This window comes from Arachis stenosperma, chromosome 10 (assembly GCF_014773155.1).
Source record: "Arachis stenosperma cultivar V10309 chromosome 10, arast.V10309.gnm1.PFL2, whole genome shotgun sequence".
Classification (NCBI taxonomy): Eukaryota; Viridiplantae; Streptophyta; class Magnoliopsida; order Fabales; family Fabaceae; genus Arachis; species Arachis stenosperma.
Window position 1 is genome coordinate 6483177 of NC_080386.1, and position 23621 is coordinate 6506797.

Below are 23621 nucleotides of genomic sequence, written 5' to 3' on the forward strand. Positions count from 1 at the left end.
AAACATTGAACAAGATTCGTGTGGTGAATAAATATTTATTAACTTACTCATTATTAGAAGTTTGTTGTGTTTTCTCTTGTGGAGGGACATAGATGATGTCATCCTTCATCAACTCTTCCTGAACTGAACTTGGAAGAGACAATGCAAGAGGAGGTCTAAGGAATGTAAACAAAAATAAAGTTAATGTTGAATAATTAGAATTTGTTTTGAAAAATAGGAATTTGCACATTGAAAAACTCACACTTCTAAACGTTCAAAACGAGTTTGTTGTTAAAACTCAATGATTTGTACTTTAGATTCAGGTATAGCTCTAGTGACATTTAAACACAATTTCCTTGTGATTAATTAAACAACAATTATTAACTAAATTTAAAAGAGTAACATAAATATTTTTAACTTACACTCGTGGAGTTTTAGACATCTTTTTGGGAAGATTTTCTTTTTTCTAAAATATTTGACCGAGATTTTCGGGGTATTTTTCCTAAAAAAAAATAACAAATTAAAATTAGAAACCAAGATTAAAAGCAGATGTCTAAAAAGACATTAAATTCATTTTTGGGCAACCACCGAACCGAAAATACAATATGCAGTGAACCAATTTACCTGGTATTGCTCGCAACATTTACAGAAGGTGTAGAGCTTTCTTGAGTCTGTAAGAATTGTTCACTATCCATATTTACAGTCGACACCCTAAGCAATATAAATAAATATTAGTAATTGAATCTAGAGGAATTAGAAAAGGTTGTAGCAAAAGTAAGCAAAGTAAGAAAAAGAATCGGGAATAATAAACTGAATCTTACGTATGAGAGAAATAATTTTGTCCCTGTAGAGAGTCAAACTGATCCGGAGAAATATTTGTTGACTGAGCTCCATCATTTCTTTTCTTTGATATTTTTTTCCTTATTATCTCCAATGCTCGTTTTCTTTTTTCGGCAGCATTGTCTTTTGCTTGTTCAGTTCTGAAAGTTCATAAAATAAGTATCAAGAAACCTAAAATGTAAGTATCACTAAAAGAAAATATGATTCGAGAAACTTACTCCTTGTTAGGTTGGGTTGGTATTTTTGCCACTCCTTCTGGTTGTTTTCTTCTTTTTATTATGGGTGTTTTCTCACTTTCATTTTCTCTATAAAATAGATAAACACATTGAATTTATGTCGAAGACAAGATACTAACAATGAAGTCAACCAAACCCACAAATACCACTGAACCGAAATAAATTAAATTGCTAAACCGAAACTTAGAAGCCCACCGAACCTAAAATAGATATATATGCAATCAACAAAACATCTCACAGAAATTATGCAATACTTACTCATTTTCAGATTCGCTTGTGCTCTCTGAATCTATAGGCACATGCTTTGTTTTTTGGTTTATTTTTTAACCACCTTCAATGGTTGTTTTCTTTTCTTTGTTGTAGTTTTTTTATTTCTTCTTCTCTACAATACATAAGAACAAGCGCATAAGAACAAATTTAAGCAAATACAAATTAAATGAAATTGATATGAAAATTAAATTTACTAGCTTTCGGATTCAGATTTGGAAAGTCTTTCCTCTTCTAAAGAAGAATCCGTCTCAATATTTTTCTTTTTTATTTTCTTTCCTTTTTATTTTTTGTCCAAGTTACTTATTTTTGTTTTTTCTTTCTTTTTTTACTTTCTGTACAGAAGTCCCTAAAATAGAAATAAGGTCTAAATTATTTAATCATCAAAATAACAAATTAACAATCCGGTGAACCGAATGAAGTAATCCTACTGAACCGAAAAATATTCATATGGTGAATAGTACATGACAACTATTTATTCATCAAGAAAAATATTTCTTAATGTAGAAATATTCAAATGAACAAACTAACAATTGCAAGTAGGACAAATAATTTAATTATAACCTAAAAGCATTTCAAAGCAAATTTTTCGGGAAATTTCAGTAGAGTACTTACCAATGATTGTGTTGTTTCGGAAGAAATCCATACAATAATCATTTTCCTTGTCCAATGAGCCACCCATGGTGCAGGGAGAGCATCAGGTACAAACAGGCGGGGGAACTTTGTTTTATGAAAGTATATAAACATTAATACGAAAACACAGCCATCAACAGACTGTTTCTTCCCTTCTCTTTTGTTTTCAACTCCTTTCATTAAGAAGTTGAGAACATGCTTTGCCCAATCTCATTCCCAAATGTTGTCCACATGAAAGATCGGTGGCTTGTGGATTAGGGAGACCACACTTACCGTTGTAGGGAGCAAGAAGCACTTTTGTATGAAGACAACAAAAGTCCTCTTGAATTTTTTCTGGTTCTCTTCCCCTTCTATACTCATATCCAGCACATTCTTTGCCAAAGTTACCAAGGAAATATTTTTGACGCTGTCAAATATTTCCTTGTCTGCTGAATTTAGCTTGTTGTAATCAATATTTTCAGGAAAAAGATTTCCTACAATATTTTAATAGTAAAAATAAGATAAAAATGGTCAGTTTAATTATCCAGACACCAATGAACTGAAAATAAGCAGTAAGTGGAAAATGTATTACCTCAGTTGGTTATGCCGAGGGCAGCTGCTACTTTCCGAGGAGTTATGTATATTGTCCCCTATAGAGTTTTCAGGCATCCCCTCTCTACATCAAACTGATCAAGCAATTCTATCAACAGTGTATTAGAGATGTTCATTTCTGGCACATGTGCTAGACCACGAAATCCCATTTCATCTACAATATCTTTCTTTTCTTGACTCATTTCTCTGTATACTGTTGCTATTGCCTTTGTTTGGCATCTGCAATAGTGAGTTTTCTGCAAGTTTTGAAACAGAATATGAGGATATATTTATAATACAAAATAGATATTATTCAAATGAAAGTTGATAAATATATTTAATCTGCTTACGTTATAATGTGTCTTTTCCTTCATTGTTGCCATTTTCTTGTTGTATTTTGCTGTAATAAAAAATTTTGGTCAATATTTCATTCAATATATCAACAACCCACTGAACCGAAAATCCTTCACTAACAGAATCAAGATTACAAAGGCTACTGAGCCGAAAAATATTCATGTGGTTAATAAATGATGATCAACTTTCAATCAACAAGAATACTATTATAGTAGTATGACTTATCAAAGTGAAAGAGTTGTCTCTAATGTGAATTGTCCTAAACAAAACTCATTCAATACATTAACAATCACAAGCATGTGTATGTTAAACAAGTCAATTAAAATGCCACAACCCACCGAACTGAAAATTCTTCATGTATAGAACCAAAATAAAAAATGCTACCGAACCGAAAAATGTTCATGTGGTTAATAAATGATGATCAACTTTCAATTAACAAAATACTATTATAGTAGTATGGCTTATCAAAGTGAAAGAGTTGTCTCTAATGTGAATTGTCCTAAACAAAACTCATTCAATACATCAACAACTACAAGCATGTGTATGTTAAACAAGTCAATTAAAATGTCACAACCCACCGAACCGAAAATCCTTCATGCAAAGAACCAAAATCAAAAAGGCTATCGAACCGAAAAATGTTCATGTGGTTAATAAATGATGATCATCTTTCAATCAACAAAAATACTATTATAGTAATATAGATTATCAAAGTGAAAGAGTTGTCTCTAATGTGAATTGTCCTAAACAAAATTCATTCAATACATCAACAACCACAAGCATGTGTATGTTAAACAAGTCAATTAAAATGCCACAACCCACCGAACCAAAAATCCTTCATGCAAAGAACCAAAATAAAAAAGGCTACTGAACCGAAAAATGTTCATGTGGTTAATAAATGATGATCAACTTTCAATCAACAAAAATACTATTACAATAGTATGGATTATCAAAGTGAAAGATTTGTCTCTAATGTGAATGGTTCTAAACAAAACTCATTCAATACATCAACAACCACAAGCATGTGTATGTTAAACAAGTCAATTAAAATGTCACAACCCACTGAATCGAAAATCCTTCATACACAGAACCAAAAACAAAAAGGCTACCGAACCGAAAAATGTTCATGTGGTTAATAAATGATGATCAACTTTCAATCAACATAAATACTATTACAGTAGTATGGCTTATCAAAGTGAAAGAGTTGTCTCTAATGTCAATTGTACTAAACAAAACTCATTCAATACATCAACAACTACAAGCATGTATATGTTAATCAAGTTAATTAATATGCCACAACCCACCGAACTGAAAATCCTTCATGCACAGAACCAAAATCACAAAGACCACCGAACCGAAAAATGTTTATGTGGTTAATAAATCATTATCAATTTTTAATCAACAAGAATAGTGTTCTTCAATGGAAAATAAGTATTGAAGATAGTAACAGAGCTTTCATTAAACTATCCAAACCAATAAGAACAAGCAACTATATCTTAAAGCCCTAGTTATACTGTAAAAATCATTCACAATAGTTCAATCCACTAAACGAAGCAAATCAAACCAGTAAAACTAAAATGAAACTAGGTGAAATGCGACATTGCAAGATTTTAAATGAACAGTAGTTTTCTCATACTTTTTGTAGTCTTTGTTGCTGTTTTTGTTTGTTTCTGGTTGTTGCTTGTGAAATCTTCTTTCGATTCGTTTGCAGTAGTGGTTTCGCAAAGAATGTGATTGAAGTTTGAGTGATGTTCAGAGAGATGCAAAGAGAGTGAGTGTTTTCGTGTATTAGTTTCGTGTTGAAGATGTAACGTTCGTTCATAATGAAGCGCAAATGGAAAATAAAACATTTTTTTGTGTCTGGCGTGTGTTTCTCGATCTCCATTTAATGCGCTTGAATCAATTTGGACTTGGACAAACTTGGTTATATGGTTATATGAATGTGTAGCAAGTCTGTTTCTTTTAATGAGTAAAAATTTATAAAACTAAGCACTTAAATTAATTTCTAAAGAACTTTAAATTAGACAACTTAATTTTCAATAAATTTTTATTATTATAAAAATATTCAAGAATTATTTTGATTAGACAAATTATTATTATTTTTAATAAAATTTTTAATATGGATATTGACTAAATAATTTTTTATTGGAGAAATATGATCACCCTTTATTAATGGTGGATTATTATTCTCATGAGTGGAATCCATCCCACTATTTGCTTTAACCATCTCAATGCCCCAAGGAACTCACAATCTTCAATGTCATTCAGCTACAACCCTAAATTGTCCTCACCAAAAGCTTCACCCGCAATATCTTCCATCCCATTCATAATATCAATATCACCAAAATCAGTCATCAAAATTATTATTATTGTTATTGTTGTTGTAGAACTAGGGGGAGGGGTGGATCAATTTTTTTGGGCAGAGACCAACAGCCCAGCCCAACTCCAAAATCGACCCGAAACTAACCCGCTCTCCACCCCTTTTGCGCGAGAGAGGCTGAACCTGTTGGCCTTCACTGCAGCTTCATCTCCTCAGCAGCGCAGCGCGATGATCGGACGCATCTTCAACCTCGCCGTCGACGACCTCCCGTCTCCCAGCAGCGCCAATCCGCGTCTTTGTTGACTCACCGTCATTCTAACCGCAGTTGACACTTCGCTTGTCTCGCCTTCCCGCAACGCAATGTCGCTATCTCCGCCGTTCTACCAACAAAACTAGGCCTTGCAATCATACTCCAGGGTTTTAGATTCGGCTGGCCCCAAATTATCAGCATGCACCAACGGTTCTCATGGGGAAGTGGCCTTGTCTCGTGGGTTTGAATCTGGGGCAGTGGTCTTCCGGGTCCCGTCCCCGGGTCGGGTCTGTCCGGCTATACCCAAGTTTAAAAAAAAATAACCCACAGACACATGCAGTGTGCGTGGAAGCGCGTGACTAAGTCACTCACAAGGTTCTGAAAACCGGACCGGACCGACCGGTTCGATCGGTTTAACCGCGAACCGACAATATAAGCGGTCCGGTCCTCCTCTAATAACCGTCTGATAAAAAACCGTTTGAAAACCGGCGAACCGGCCAAAACCGGCCGGTTGGACCGGACCGGTGACCTGCCGGTTGGACCGGACCGGTGACCGGCCGGTTCGAATAAAACACACTGTTTTGTAGTTTTGTTTATTTGTTTTAAGAAATAAAAAAAGAAAAGCCAAAACCATGCGTGAACAATACACCCCCCTCTTCCCCAAATCATTCGTTTACTCCCTTCATTGCCGCCGTCGTGCCCGAGGTCCTCAGCGCCGCCGCCGTTCCCAGGTCCTCAGCGTCGCCGCTTCTTCCTTTTCCCCGTGTCCGGAACTCAGGTAGCTCGTCACGTCGTCTTCATCTTCGCTGGCTTCTCTGTTCGTGGCTTGGAGCAGCTCGCCGTCGTCTCGCCGATTGCCGTCCCTTCCTCCATCGAAGGTTAGTGGCTTCGCCTCCGCTTCTTCCTTTTAATTTCTGAATGTTCGGTCTTCGTCTTCGTCTGAAGTTCTGAAATTGTTGTTCAATTTTTATTCCATTTTTCTTGTAATGTTCTGTAATTGCCTGTTGGTGATGGCTGTAAATTTTTTTTTCAAATTTACTGATGGCTCGATGGTTCTGTTCGTCTATTTTAGTGTTTTACTGTTTTGTAATTGTTGGATAGTGATGGCTCTGAAATTTTTGTTCAAATTTCCTGATGGCTCTGTTTTGTAATTACTAGTTGCTGATGGCTCTTAATTATTTTGTTCAAATTCACTGATTGCTTTGTTTTGTAATTGTTGGTTTTGCTGGGTGAAGGTTTAGTGTTTTGGAATGTTTTATAATGTGCTAATGTTTGTAATTGCTGGGTGAAGGTTTAGTGTTTTGTGATTATTGCATTGGTTAATGTTTTGGTTTGTTTTATAATTGTTGTTAGCTGGTTGCTTGTTGCTGGCTCTGTTTTGTAATTTTGCTCTGGTTACTGGTCTGTTTCATAATGTACCAATGTTAGTGTAATTGCTGTTTTCTAATCGTTGTTAGCTGGTTGCTTGTTGCTGGCTCTGTTTTGTAATTTTGCTCTGGTTACTTGATTAAGTTAGTTTGTGTTTGAAATAATAACCTGTAATACAAAAATTTATGACATAGCTCTTGAAAATGGTCTTTTCCCCAAAAATCTCTTAGGGTGTTCAAACTAAGCTAGTGTATATATGATTGTAGATGATCTCATAATAACTGTTGAATCAATTTAATCATAGTCTCAGTGAAACCACTACTGAAGACCCTGCTTATGCTGTGTTGACTTTTAGTTTAAAGGAGATGGTAATTCATTGGTAGGGTTTGTCCATTTTGGCCTTAAGCTTAATTTGGTGCTGAAGTGATGGCTTTCTTTGTGTTTGTTGTCTCCTTCGATTTATTGCAGGTATCAATGGATAAAATGAAATGAAAAACCTGCTCCATGGGAAATTACTCCAATAATTGTATCTATTCATGTATCTTGTATTGAACCTATTTTCTACTTTTATGAATTATTTTCCACTATTGTGGCATCTGAGTCTCATGACTCCATACCTTGTATTGAACCTATAAGCAAAATTTCAATGTGCTGACTGCAATCATTTTGTGTCAATACTAAGATGCTTATGGTGTTAAATGTTTGATAATTTTAATAGTGCCCTTTACTCTCAACATGAACAATTATGAATGTAAATGGGAACTATGCCAAAATCAAATTACAATATTTCTCGCTTGGGCCAATTAGTGATTACTATTCTATATTGGGAAGTTTGTGTTGTAGAGTGTTGACCTGTTTGAAAGTTCACTTTATTTTTCCGATTCAATTCAGGAATTCAGCTGGTTACAGTGGCTGCTAGTGTTCCACAGCATCAGATCCCTTTACATTCCATTGTTACTAATCTTATTTTAAGATTTATGTTAGACTATAATTATATTTTAGGATGTTTATAATTTATTTATTATTCTATTCTAAAACGGTTTTTCCGGTTGAATCACCGGTTGGACCGGTTAGACCAATAAACCAGTAAACCAGTGACTAGAGCGGTTTGATGACCACTCCGGTCAGTGATTCCTCTTCTCTTAGATCTAATTCACTCTTCTTTTCGCGTTCCGACATTTTTCTCTGTCTCCTTCTTCATTTTTCCCTTTCGGTATTTCGTTTCTATGAATTTTGTGGATTTAGCTGTACTTTGAACATTTCCTCTTCAAATTTGCATCGCACTTGCCTGAGTTAGTGAGTTTAGATATTTAAATCTTGCTTTCTGAATTTGATTACTTTAAACATACACTTGTGCTGCGTAGAATTTATCCATTTTGGGAATTGTGCAATGCATGTACAATGTGTTTCGTTTTGTTTTGTTTTGGTCAGCTTCCTTTGGCAATTATTTTGACATTAAAAAGTGTACTGTAGAGATATTAATATATTGAGCAATAATGAGTGCTGCAGAAATAAGGGATCAAGGAATTGTACGTCTTTCCATAAATCTCTGTGATCTTCATTTATGTCATAATTTTATATTCTGTATATAAATGACTCATGTAATGTATATGAAATGAAGAGATTTGTGTGAGTTTCCTGTATTGGTGGTAATCGTGATTTGGTCTGGCATCCTTTTTGTGTATAGAAATTGGAAAATGCTTTCACTAAAAGGAAAATAGGGATGGCTGCTTTATTTAACCATGGACTTTGTTGCTCAATTCACTCATGGACTCCATCTTTTACAGGTAATCTTGTGTTGCGAGCAGCAAAATGGTTGGAAGTGGCCATTTGGGCGCCAATGGAACAGTTGAACCATTGTCCGAGGATTTTGATGCGTCAGCTGTGATCAAAGAACCTGTGCCACCCACAGTTGCAGAAAGTGAGAACGTGAAAAGAGCTATAGTACTGGGAAAAAATGTTCACACACTGTGTCTAGAAGTTACAGAACCTGATGCAGATGATGAGATTACTGGGGAAAGGGATGCTTACATGGCAAGTGTATTGTCCAAATACAAAAAATCATTGACTGAAAGGACAAAACATCATTTAGGTTTGACAGCATTTGCTCTTTTAATCTTACTGCTTTCTTGATTGTATTTACCTTGTTGCATTTAGCACAAAGCAAATGCTTCATGATATGATATCATCATTGCTTTTGTTTGTTCCAACTAGTATTTCTGTAATTCTGTTCATTTCTATGCCCTGTGATTTCTGACTTGACATACAAGAAAGTTTGTTAACTTGATGGTAATACCAACCAAGCATCAGCACACACACAATACTTGGCACCAACTTATACATGTTTAACCTCACCTGCTTCCCTGTTATCCTCTGTTTGCATAGTATTCCAGCTGCTGAGTTTTTATTGCTACGTTTTTTCTAATTATCCAGGTGGTTTCATTTTAATGCAACAAATATAATGTAACATTTTTTTATTTTTTTCTTCAAAAAAACAAAGTGCGTAAAAATCATAATTGAGATTTGATAGTGTCGGTGCATACAAACTTGTTCGTTGTCCAACCCGCAATGTGCGTTTTAGTTATCCTTCATTTGTAGTTGAGATTGTTTTATTTTTAATGTTTTGGCGAAGAATGAGATGCATTTGAGGCTGCTGTGCCTGTGTGAGGAAGTAGATGAAGCATTCAATCACGTATTACAGAAGAAGTCTTCCTGTCTATTACATGAAGAGTGCTTTTTTCACTAGTTAGAGGGAAACGAAAAATGTTTATGATCCATTACAGTTCATTAATGCATCTATATTATTCTGGCTTCCATTTTGTGCAAAAATTACCTAGAAGATGTGTAGCTTTTCAAGGCCTATATTCATTCTTTTAACCTATGGAGTTTATAGGCTATCTCATATAGTCATATACTTATATGTAATTTGTGAACAATCTATGCCAGGTTACCCCTATAATTTGGATTTCGACTACGGTGCACTCTCTCAACTTCAGCACTTCTCCATAAACAACCTGGGAGATCCATTCATTGAAAGCAATTATGGAGTCCACTCCCGGCAGTTTGAAGTTGGTGTTTTGGACTGGTTTGCCCGGTTATGGGAAATAGAGAAAGATGAGTACTGGGGCTATATGACAAACTGTGGTACTGAGGGCAATCTCCATGGCATCCTAGTTGGGTTAGTTTTAAGTTTGACTTTGTTCAACATTTTGCAAATTTGGAAAGAACACGATTATATTGTTAAATATGACATTTGCAGGAGAGAGGTCCTTCCGGATGGGATTTTGTACGCCTCACAAGAATCACATTATTCTGTATTTAAAGCTGCACGTATGTACAGAATGGATTGTGTGAAGATTGCAACTCTTCATACCGGAGAGATTGATTGTAATGATTTCAAGGCCAAGCTGCTTCTTCACAAAGATAAGCCAGCTATTGTAAATGTGAACATAGGCAAGTTTCTTTATCTCTATTGCCCCTCCTCTCCCGCCCTTTTTTTACTTTGCTGATGTTGACTCATACAGACGGAACTTTGCAGGTACAACTGTCAAAGGAGCAGTGGATGATCTTGATCTGGTGATAAAGACACTTGAAGATACTGGATTTTCACGTGACGAATTCTACATCCATTGTGATGGGGCCTTGTTTGGTCTCATGATGCCTTTTGTGAAACTTGTAAGTTTCTCTTGTTCACGGTACCAGAAATCTTTAAACTTCAGACATGTGCTGTTGAAGTCATATTTGCTATCCCTCTGTTATCTAATTGGAACTCCTATGTATTATTCTACTTTTGTTGTAATTTGTTGTTTTCCATGTCAGCAAATAGCATTTTGGTTCTTGCACATAACCTTCTCTATGCTATTATAGCTCATTGTTGTTTGTCTTGCATCTAACAATTTACAAGTTTAATTGCTTGCCAAAACAAGATTGAGACCAATTCCTTTAGGCTGCGTTTGTTTCTGAGAACAGGACAAGACAAGACATTGAGAACAGGACAGGACAAGACACTAATGGACAGAGACACAAAATTTTGTGTTCTTGTATTCTGTTTGGTGATAAACTAGAACAAATTAGGAGAATCTAATTTATTCTCATCTTTTTCATTCAAAAAATTTGAGATGAAAAATATAGTAATAAAAAAATACAATTATGAAAAATTAACAAAAATAATGAAAAAAAGAATGAAAAATAAGTTGTGTTCCTTGTTAGTGTCTCTGTGTCCTTCCTGTCAGGATGGACACAAAATACACTAATTCAATGTCTCTGGACACACTGTCTCTGTCCATATCTCCTCTGCCAAACATGATTTTGTGTCTCTGTGTCCATGTCTCAGTGTCCTGTCTCGTAAACAAACGCAGCCTTAGTGATGTACATCTTGCCATCTTATTTTTGAGTTTGTGTTATATAAGCAATGATGTTGATTATTCTGTATTCTGCAATATCAGGCACCAAAAGTTTCTTTTAAGAAGCCTATTGGTAGTGTTAGTGTTTCTGGCCACAAATTTGTGGGGTGCCCAATGCCTTGTGGTGTTCAGATAACAAGATTGGAGCATATCAATGTTCTTTCCAATAATGTAGAATACCTTGCTTCTAGGGATGCCACAATCATGGGTAGCCGGAATGGCCATGCTCCCATATTCCTTTGGTATACCCTTAACCGGAAAGGATACAGAGGTTTCCAGAAAGAAGTGCAGAAATGCCTGAGGAATGCACACTACTTCAAGGACCGCCTTAGGGAGGCTGGAGTTGGTGCAATGCTTAATGAGCTGAGCAGCACAGTTGTGTTTGAGAGGCCACATGATGAGGAGTTTGTACGGAAGTGGCAGTTGGCATGCCAGGGAAACATAGCACATGTGGTGGTGATGCCAAATGTCACTAAGGGCAAGCTTGATGATTTTCTGAACGAGCTTGTGGAGAAGCGTGCTCAATGGTTCAAAGATGACAAGTTTCAACAATATTGCATTGCCTCAGAAGTGGGTGAAACCTGTTGTCTTTGCCCTTTGCATAAGGGCAAGTGAAAGTTGTAACAGGTTCCCAATCTTGGGTTCAAGGTTTTAGTTGGTGTATCCATGTTTTATCGAGATTTTGATGCACTTGATAACCTATTGGTTTCCCCTATTATTGACATTTTTATTTGCACTTGATAGCAACTAGTTCGCAGAGAATTTTAGATATTAGCTTGTTATCAACATTCATTCAGAAAACTTATTCTTAGCTATCTTATATATTAACTATTTAGCAGAAATAAAACAGACTATTGATGGTGGATTAAATTATCATACTTTAAAAATTTTGTAAGCATAAAATATTATACAAATCACATGAGAATTAAAATGTTAAGATGCATTCTTTAGAAACTAATTATTGTGATTTTATAGAACATCATTTGAGAATCAAACTTTCAAAACGCACGTCTGTTAAAATACTAGCATGGAATAACACTTAATTCAAGTTCATCAACATAATAAAACAGGTCATTTTTCTTTGGAAAAATCGTATTAGTACAAAAAAAAAATTAAGATATACAACTGGCATGGATCCAGTGTTCATCAATTACACAGCCTTGTTTTGCCTCAAATCTAAATTGTGGGCAGTACAGTGTAGCAGTAGAAAACTTGCTTCTAAATTCTAATATTGTGTGTCGTACATCTCAGATTGCACAAGAGAGCAATGCACTTGTGATTTTTTGCTTCTTTCCTTTAAACTTTGGAGCTACTCTTTTATATTTCATCATCTTTTTTAAAGAATAAAGTGTGTAGTTTATTTCAATGAATTCTTCATACATTAACAACATTTTTCTTTTTTGACTGAATATCTATTGTATAACATGTATATAATATGTCCGATCCAACACAGCAAATAAACTCTGATCTTTACTCATTAAGTAATTACAAGAGTAACATAACTACTCTCCGCTCAGATTATTATCCATCTATAATTAACTACCTATACTCATCAGCAAGGGAAGGATACTTAACCTAATCTCATCTAATTTCATCTCACATGATCCTTAACCTAATATCTCTTACCATCCATAATTGACTTTATCATGGGAGTATCTAGAAGTACGCTTTCCACTGTTGAAGACTACAAACTTGGAACTAAAAAAGTAACGACAAATTCCATTTTAGTTGATATTTGATTATAAAAGATTCCATTATATTATTAATTTACTAATTCCACCAAAATTTACGCACGTAAAAAAGATGTGACATTTTATTTCTCTAGTCACAATTGCTGCTGATTATATATTCTGTCACAATCTAATTGTAATCAGATTGACTTTGGTGATCCTTTTCTTCTAATAAAAAAACAAATGGCCTGTGGATTCCGTGTGGAGAACACGTACCAAGGTTTTTTATTTTTTACTTTCAAAATGCTTAATTAATGAATGCATGATGCAAGACAAGACAATGGGTATTTGGCATATTGAATATGTTTAATGGACGGTCATGGTTAGAGAACATAACGTGTTGCTTAATCTATGCTTATTAAATAGCCTCTGGATTTATGCCAAAACAGTTTTTACTTTTTATTAGTGCAACTTCAGTAGCTAAATTAATGAAGCTGCGGTGATTTAATTTAATTTCGTATATACTCAGTCACTTACATTCTGAATTATTCACTTTATATCGTTGCAACTTTGGACTCAACTGCGCCAAAAGCTCCAACTAATATTCCTTGACATTGAATTGAAACATAATTCATTAATAAATGTATAAAAATATTTTCGTGAATCAAAATCAGTTATTAAAATCAGTCATTAATATATTTGTATATAAATATATGTATAATTTAATTTATTTTTAATATATATTTATATTTTAACATATATATTATTAGTGATTTTTTTTAATAGTTAATTTTAATATATAAATAACATAGTGGTATAAATAATGTATCATGTAGGTACACATGGATTTGCAGTCAACCTTGGTAAAGCAAAAACTATTCCGATTCTATCATATATTGTAGTTTTCTTAAGCGCGTGAATCTCACTTTTAATTACTTTCATAATTCACATTACCTTTTTCTTTTTTCTTTTTCTTTTCAATATCAGATATCTTGATGAAATTATTAAGATGCTGGATTGCAGATTTTCATTATATAAAGGATATAAACTGTATATCAATTTAATATGATTTCACATTTAGAGATAGCTAATAAAGTTTATAATTATTTTTATTATATTATGCACATGTGCAATATATATCCCTCATATCCAAATTTTCCCCGGGAGAAAGGCATTATTGCTAACTTTTCTTAGGGACACGTCAGTTCGATGGTGTACAGATTTTGATTCCAATTTATGGAGAACTTTGTTCTTTTAATTCACCTTTTCGCTACTGTTTCAATGTTCCTTCTTTAAGTTTTCGTGTGAACAGATTCAGGTTCAGGCTATACTAAGCTATTTGACATACGCATTATGACGAACTACTTTCACATACATGATAGGGGAATAAAGAGTTTAAGTTCCAACATAGAATTTAAATTTTATAATATGAAATGAAATACTATACATAAAGAAGAGAGATCGATAACATATGATGATCAAAGAGAAAAAAAATTAGCAGATTCATTCTAATATAATTATAATGAACGCGATTATTGTTATATGTTTATACGATATTTTTAATTTTATCCGATAATCATTTTCTTAAAATAAGAGTTTTCATCTTATTATCTAGGTTATTTTTTAATATTGTATAAAGTATTATTAATCCAAATTTACCTTCCGCCTAATCTTGTGTTCGTGCATAAAACATAGGCTTAACTATAAGGTGTGCTCCGATCCTGTGGTAAATATAAAAAGAAAATAGGGCTTATATATTCCATATCCAATAATAATAGTGATAATTTAAATTAAACATCCCCAGTTAAACCAAGATAAATACATAAATAAAGATCCCCTGTATTATAGCATGCATGCGCAGCCCAAAAGTAATGTCTATTTGCTACCTGCTTCTTATTGCTGAGGATTCCTAATTTGTTTCATTGTTAGAAGCTTTATTACTAAGGACAGATTTTGGTACAAGCTAAGGGGGGTTGGATCACCATTAATGGTTTACTTGAATAATGCCACCATCTATATTACTATATTACAAATAGGGATGTTCATGGATCGGATATCCGATCTGCATATCCGCGGTATTTATTCGAATCCAATCCAAAAAATGCGGATATAGATCCGATTCGCAAGACTTTCGGATCGAATTCGCACACTAATCGAATCAGATTATAAATTTTGTGTTGTTATCCACATATCTGCGTATCTGCAAAAATAAAGAAATAAATAACTAAATATTCTTTTTATGTTTTATTTAACTAATAATTATCATATATATTATATTATTTTAATTTATTATTTAAAAAAAGTATGTTTAATATTATTTTAAGAGTAAACATATTTTAAAAAATAGAAAAAATAAATTTTATTGATATTTTTTAATAAAAATAAGTTTTTAAAAATATTTTTGTATTTTGCGGATATATCCGATATCCGATATCCGATCCAATCCGCAAATATGCGGATCAGATCGGATCCAACCTTAAAAAACAGCGGATATTGAATTCGATCCGATTCGATAATTTTAGTGTGGATCGGATCGAAATTTTGGTCATATCCAATTCGATCCGATCCGCGTTCACCCCTACTTACAAACGTTTTGAATGAAAGATAGATCGATTAAACCTAACAATGAGTTGCATTAGAATTTATTGATCATATGATGAGTAGTCTTTTAATTTATTTTTAAAAGACTAAAGTTACAGCTATACATAATTACGTATATTACTCGAATTGTGACAATATCTAAGATATAGAATAAAATTTATTGAAAATAACACCTTAACCTTATGAGTAAAATTAAGTTGATGCTAAAAATCTTGATCATGTGATTCAAATAATTATTTATTTATTGACTGAAATTAGTCACAACATTACAATAAAAAAAAATAGTGTCAATAATAGTAACTTAAACTTTAATAGTACTAATTAATGTACTTCTAATAATTTAAGATCCGAAGAATTTTATGACATATATAGAAATTAAAGAACCACATGCTGCTGTAGCAATAAAATTTTGCAAAGTCAATTTTTTACCAAATCATGCATTCTTCTATTTAACCTTATTTATTAAATTAATTACTATTCAACTTTCAAGAAAAAAAAAGAGTTATAATTCAACTATAAAAGTACATTAGGTTGCATTAGTTTATAAACACAGAATACTAAAATATAAATATAAAAATATAAAATTATATTTGATAGACAAAATATGAATAAAGACATTGTATCTTATAACATTAAATTAATGTATTTTGTATCTTTTATACCAAAAAGAATATATAGACATTAGACAAAAACACAATTTTTTAATTATTATCACTATTAATTTTTTATGATTATATTTTTTACTATCTTATTTTTTTGTGTAAAAAAATAAAATAAAATAAATTTATATTATTTATTCTATATTATATTTAATTTATCAATAAATAAAATATAAAAATATTAGTTTTTACCTCTTTATTTTTTGTGTCATATTTTTAATGATATGTCTTATTCTTTTCTCAAAATAAAAAACCTTATATATCGTCTTTAATTAGATTTGAACTCACGTACGTGCTATACCAAGAGGTTGGAATTATTGCTGAATTCCACTTCATTCACTCTTTTCTCAAGTAATTATTTGAAGAATGGTATAGTATATTTATGACATAAAAACGCCGTGTTATATCATAAGGTAAAAGTTAATCCCTACAAAATTTTAATATTAATTCTCAGATGAATATTAAGGAAGCCATTTAAATAAAGATCTTTAAAATATTTTTTTAAAGATATTTTTTATAATTAAAATTTAATTTATATATATATATATATGTAATCGATTAAATTATATTTATTTTTGTCATAATTAAATCAAATAAATCAATTTAACCAAAAAATCGATAAATTAAATTTTAAATCAGTCTAAATTAATATTTAAAAAAAAAATAAATATAATATTCATAAAAAATAACTAAAATATTTATATATTGATTTTGAGAATTCTAAATCTTAATCTTTTTTTTGTTTTTGTGCTGTCATGAGATTAAGATTTAAGATTTTTAAAATTAATAATAATAATAATAATAATAATAATAATAATAATATTTTAATTAGTCATTTTTTATAATAAAAAACTTGTAGTTATTTTTTATAAAAAAATATTAATTTAGATCAATTCAAAATTTAATTTATCGATTTTTTGATTAAATTAATTTGTCTAATATAATTTTGACAAAATAATATAATTTAATTAATTATATATATTAAATTTTAATTACTAAAAAATATATTAAAAAAATATTTTAAATATCTTTATTTGAGTAACACTTAATATAACACTTGTTTATTTGACACCAGTTTTCAACTTGGAATCAAATCTATTAATTATGAAGATTAATTATTTTAATTTTAACGATAGATATTTCTTCCAATATAATCCAAATAAAAAAAATGGAACTTGATTCCTTATGAAAAATAATTAACAAATACTTTAACGAATCAAATATTTCAAATATAAAAGTTCTAACTAATATTATTGCATCACATCGAAAATCAAAAAACAAAATTATTCAAATATTCCTACTATCACTTTAGATTTGATACAATACAGCATGAGATAAACCATAAACATGTATATTACATATTCCTATGCATACATCAAATAAAACTGTTACACAGTGCAAAGTTGGTGGTAAAAAAATTGCATCAAATCCAGAAGGAGATTGATCCAACGTAACTAGAGGCAGCTGGTGTTAAAAAATACAAAAATATATAAATCAAACTCCAACATGACCAGCCAACTTGGTTAACCCAAAAGTAACCGCCATAGCCAACCATCCTCCGATCAACACCCTCAAAGATGACTTCACAAATGGTGCTTTCCCTAAAACAGCACCCACCCCTCCAAACACCAACAAGGCAAGGCTCACCACCGCCACCACCACCGTTAACCTCACCTTATAATCTTTTATGAAGGCGGCAGCCAGTAGGGGCACCAAGGCCCCGACTGAGAAGGCGACGGCGGAGGCCATGGACGCAGTATAAGGGTTAGGAAGTTTGTTTTTGTCTTGCGTGTTGCCTTCCCTCTTCATCTGCGCAAGCTCGATATCGTACTGGGAATAGACGGAGACAAACTCTCCAATTGCCATGCTGCAAGCTCCGGCCACCAAACCGGCGACTCCGGTGAGGATCATGGTCTTAACATCTTGTTTGACGGCTCCAACGCCCATCATGAGGGATGCTGTTGATAGCAAGCCATCGTTTGCACCCAAAACTGCAGCCCTAAGCCACTGTGCCCTCTTGGCATAGTCAAAAACCTCCACTTCCTCCGGCGTTACCACCACCACCCCCTCTTGCTTCTCCAGATCCATGTTGAAGACCTTTGAAGACTTGGGGTTGTTGTCGGATTCAGCAATTGTATCTGCCATTGGCTATAATAAGGTGATAAGAAATGAATTGCAAGCTGGTTTTTGGTGTATAAGGTAAAAAGGTATGAGTTGGAATAATAGCAAGTGTGGTGAACACACGCCATGGATTAAAGGGTATTTATAGAATGTTAAAGTCAGTGTGTGTGGCATCTTAACTTTCGACCATATGGCCAGGTGGGACCAGAATATAATATATATGGAATCTAATGCGTTCATACTTCCTAAAGCTAGGTTAACCATCCATATTCATAATTTTTTTGTTTTCAAAATAAAAGCTAGTGACATTTTTTAAAACAGTAGCTAGGTTAGACTCACACTATTTTTATGATTTATAATTATTAATTAGTTATTATTAATTTTTTAATAATATAAAATTATATTTAATAGTCTATAATTATATATTTTTATTGATTAAATATTAACTATATTTTAATAATAATATTATATAGTCTATAAATATTATTATTTTTAATCAATAATAATTTATACTCATATTTATAAATAAAAATTTTATACATAATAAATATATAATTTACATTAATAATTACTAAAATTTATATACATAAATTAATACAGTCTGTATTTATATTTTTTAAAATTTATATATATAAATTAATAAAATTTATTTATTAAATAATTTAATATTTATACAAATTAAATAATAACAAAAAATAACTAACAATTAATGGTTCCAAAAATTTCTCTTTCCAAAATTTTGGTTTTGAAAGAATAAATACTTAATCGCGCTAATCAGGCAGCGCATGAACGTGTTTACTTTTCTTTAAATTATTTTACTAAAAAATATCGAACAAGTACTTGGCACTTATGGCTACTTATGACTTGAATGCACTTGCTTTTTAGTTAAAATAAACAATTAGTATTTCAAGATTAGATCTTAACGTCGCCATACTCGAGGTGTATATCATGTTTACTTTTAAAAAATATATAAAATAAATACACGAGTTATTTAATTTGTATTTTTATCTCTATGTTTTAATTTGTAATATTTTTATTTTAGAATTTTATGAAAAAAATAGATGCAAGAATAAAAAATAGGATTTTCTATTTTTTTACTATTTTTTTCACAAAATAAAAAATGAAAACAATAATCAAATACTCAAATTTTGTATGTTCTTTATAAAAAAAATTTCGTTTAGTAACATTAACACGTGTCTTACGAAAATGTGTTAGTTATATCCTATATTTTATAATGCCTATTGAAAGGTAAGTTTTTCTTCCATTTTTCTTTATTTTGATTAAATTTAAACCATATATGTTTTTAAAAGAAAAAAAATTGCCGAAAGAAGAAAAACATACGTTACACTTTGTTATTAGGCCTTATGCCCGTAATTCGTTGTTATTAGGCCTTATATCCGTAATCCGTGGGTTCCACAAATTGATTAGAAGTTTAGAACGGCTATTTTTTTTAATATTTATTAAATATGTGTAATACACTAATACGTTAATATTGAAAGTTTGGGTTTTTTTTTTATATGATGTTATTTTTTTAATTGATATTAATAAAATCAAACGATTCGATTTATTTGAAAAGAAAAAATAAGCTATAAATCGAAAGGTCTGATTTTAATGCAATTTTTTTATTTTAAAAAAAGTAAATCAAACCATTGGATTTGTGATTTTTTTAAGTTAAACAACGTAAATGGACAGTATAATTTATAGACACCACCATAGAAAGAAAAAAAAATATAGGTACCTCCGATTTTCTAAAGGCCACACTTCATGACTCATCTTTTTGTTATACATATTCAGATGGAACATAGGATAAATAAAAAGTGGTTTAGAACTATTTTTAACGAAAGATTTTATTCGTATACTCAATTTATTGTTTAATTGAGACATCTTTCAAATTTAGAAGTGGAGAAAGTGAAATAACTAAAAACTTGTAAGAGTCACAATTTAATCATATATAAATATGGTATATGACGAACTGTTAATGTAACCAGATAATATTATTAATATTTGGTCATGGCTAGCATAGGAACAAAAAAGAAAAACAAAGATTACGTGTGTTTACATGAAATTCTTTATAAGCCATTGGATTCCAAAAGAGGAAGTAGCAAGAAAATGAAAAAAATAAAGTGGATGCCAATTTAACTTTGTGCTGTGAGTGTGACATCGACGAGATCCCCTTCGTATTCTTCATCTTGTCACTCAAAACCATTTAAATAAGAGAAATGCTAAAAAAAACTAATCGAATTTATTAGTTTCTGTTAACCGTTAACCAACAATATTTAAAAATATGAATTAAAAATATATTATTAAATTACTAGACTAAAAAAATTAGACTAATAAATAAAAATACTGACAGAAAATAATAAAGTTTGAAGAGCAAAAATTATTTCAATGATAAAGCTATCAAGATCAATATTCTATTTATAGACCATATTGTGAGAGTCTAATACGCCCCTCCAAGATAAGGACTAAACTAGACAAAGACCCTGTTTTTGTTGTGGTCAGTAACTAGACAAAGACTTACTTTGACTATTTGAGCTTAATAAGGTGGGCCTGCGTCAACAACCGTGGGCTTATCTAACCGACGTTTCTTCAGTAAATAAGGCGACTTGCCCAAAGATTTAAAGCCCAATCCAGAAGTCAATGGAGTAAATTTCAAAAAGTAAAGAAATATTTCTTTTTTTGCCTCTGATTTTGCATTATTCAGCTGCAACACTTGAACCAGAAAAATTTAAAAGAACCACACTTCAAATCACAGTTTACAACTTGCTAAAAATGTCAGATCGGTATCAGAATACATCCTGAGTCATAATTTGGCAAAGTTCTTATTATTGATCATTATCAAAGGTCAACAACAAGAAGAGCTCAAAATTCCGCAGTATCCACGTAACCATACATGCCATATAGTTTGGTCACAAAATCAATTGTGTGAGATCAGTTGTGTAGGAATGAAAATAGAACATAACGCAATGACGATATACCATAGATTTATCCCCCATTACTTCAGTTTGGAGAATAGCTTTTGTGCAACCTACATTGCAGGATAACAAAGTTGTCAGAGAACAAAGAACCAAGCAAACCAAATGACGGAACCGTTATTTACTAACTAAATAGTAATACTTACACATTTGTCTATACAAGACCAATAATCAAAATATTGTCCAGTGCAGTGTTTGTTCCCGGTCTCATCACCTTGGATCCTTTTAACACATGCCTGTAGTAATTTCAAGCATTACTTTTCTGTCCCAAGCAAGAATTCTTTGTAGAAACAGAAGATATAAAGCAAAAAGAAAACTGCCAACATTGATTCTCCATTCCAAAATATATTGTTCTATTAATCAGACAAGTCAAAATCTGAGGTGCCTACAAATAATGAGTTAGGTGCTTCTCTAAACTAGAAAGAGAATGGATTTTAGAGGAAGGCTCCACTGTGCAATCCTTTTAACAACATCAGCAACAACATAAAATCTTTACTATAAAGCTGTGGTGCCTATATATATGTTGAGGCCTTGCTTCTTAAATAATTTGGGCACAGCAGATGTATAGGAAAAGGGTTTTATTTCTAGAGTATGGTAAGGACATAATTATCATGTTATAGCTATGTATATTAACCAAATTTTTATAATTGTCTAGCATATTCATTATCTCTACAAGAATCAGTCGAAGTTCAGATCTTAATACAATATGCTCTCAGCTAAAGACAACACAAAACTCCTGTAATCTTATCATTGATACATTACATTCTTGATTTCTTGTCTTTTGTTGGTACTCCCTGTCAACCTTCTTTTTATACCTGCTGACCACTCTTCGAAACTCAAATTGTGTTCTCTACTTCTCTTCATTAAATTGAGAAAAAAAAGAAAAAAAAGAAAAGAAAAAGAGAAATGACTGAATGTCCTAAACCAACCTCCTATTCTAAATAGAGAAGATATTGGAATATGTTTTAGGACTCAATCATATTTTTTTTAAAATGTGGTCAACATAACAAGTGCAAAGAAGAAAATTAACAAATAATCAATGACTGACATTGTAAAGTCCCCAATTACAGCATTTGAGTACAAGAATACATTTGAGGTCATAGTATACTAGCAACAAAATAATCTTGCAATTGTATTAATCACTTCAACTAAGAATAAAGTGCATAATACAATCTGGCTCATTATTCTACACGAAAGTGCACCTGATATTCAAGCAATGCTTTTACACATTTTGGTTTGCAAGACTCTTCAAGATATCTCTTCTGATCAACAGGTTCCTCATCAGCCCTGAATCCAGAATAAAATCCAAATCGAAACAAATAAGAGAGGGATGCAATAAAATTATAAAAGTGCAGAAAAATGAAAATGACATAACAAAATGAGCAGGAATAGTTAAACCAACAATTCAACCATTTTTCAAGCAGGCACACCAATCCTGTAGTATAACAATTATTGATGTACCAAAATACATTGCACTAGCAACTGTTTACATAAAGCTTATGCAACAAAGTGAATAGAAGAACACATTGAAAAGCAAATCATTAGCCATCATCTTGCCGCAGATGAACAATGTATACTATCACGGCATCAGATACTAGGATTCAGCTAACAAAGTAATACCGATCCATTTCTAGCTCCTCAAGGGTTATCCCCAAAAATTCTGGAAGACAGCAGAATCCCGTCATGAATTCATATCATGCAAGCAGAAGCTAACTTTAGCAGACCAAATAAACCAATTACAGTGAAAATTAAACTTTTGCATGAAAGTCAAACATACTCCAAAACTTCAACTTCCAGTCTCAACCGTTTCTGCAGCAATCAGGCGCATGCTAAAAAATCTCATTTCAGAGTTCATCATCGCAATACCATTCGTACGTAATTAATACTAAAGGAACACTACTAAAGCGGCAGCAGAAATTGAAAACCCTAGATTGATAAACAGTGAGACATGAAGCGCTTAAATTGAAATGATAGATAAATAACAGATAGATATTGAAGATGAGAAATGGAAGAGAAAGAGTAAAGCTTAGGAGCATACATTGCAGCCGGAGAAGAGTGCGGAAAGGTGTTGTTGCAGCTTCAGATGGTGGTTGTGGCGGTAGGCACTACTATCAATAACCAAACTGCGTTGGGTTCTATAGAAAGCAGAGAGCAGAGCATGTATTTTAGATCCGTCTCCGATTTGTCAATACCGGATCCGAATACGAATTCGGATTCGGGCCGGATTCATTTGCATAAAACCGTGTCACTAGAACTGTCCAGAAGATTGTATATTAAGTATTAACTATTAAGATATTCTATTTGGAATTTGGATTAATAATTAGGAAATATTCATAAATAAGTGTATTTCATGGCAGGGTAATTGTTAGGAGTATTAT

At 32.1% G+C, this 23621-nt stretch overlaps 3 protein-coding genes across 3 annotated transcripts; 1 reads left to right on the forward strand and 2 right to left on the reverse strand.

The window, feature by feature from the left end:
* The first annotated feature begins 5885 nt into the window (after positions 1-5885).
* LOC130956092 (serine decarboxylase 1-like) lies at positions 5886-12037 on the forward strand. Its single transcript, XM_057883121.1, has 6 exons — positions 5886-6324; positions 8602-8906; positions 9761-9992; positions 10074-10267; positions 10353-10489; positions 11260-12037. Exons 2-6 carry the CDS (start codon positions 8627-8629, stop codon positions 11830-11832), a joined length of 1416 nt encoding a protein of 471 aa, XP_057739104.1. The 5' UTR covers positions 5886-6324; positions 8602-8626; the 3' UTR covers positions 11833-12037.
* A 5417-nt stretch (positions 12038-17454) lies between these two features.
* On the reverse strand, positions 17455-18366 carry LOC130958099 (vacuolar iron transporter homolog 4-like). Its single transcript, XM_057884999.1, has one exon. The coding sequence runs from the start codon at positions 18290-18292 to the stop codon at positions 17642-17644; it is 651 nt and encodes a 216-aa protein (XP_057740982.1). The 5' UTR covers positions 18293-18366; the 3' UTR covers positions 17455-17641.
* Positions 18367-20702: 2336 nt separating this feature from the next.
* On the reverse strand, positions 20703-23398 carry LOC130958100 (cytochrome b-c1 complex subunit 6-1, mitochondrial-like). Its single transcript, XM_057885000.1, has 4 exons — positions 23282-23398; positions 22446-22530; positions 21390-21479; positions 20703-21296 (listed from the first exon to the last, which is right to left on the reverse strand). Coding segments are annotated over exons 1-4 (210 nt in total). The 5' UTR covers positions 23284-23398; the 3' UTR covers positions 20703-21263.
* Between the last annotated feature and the right edge of the window lie 223 nt (positions 23399-23621).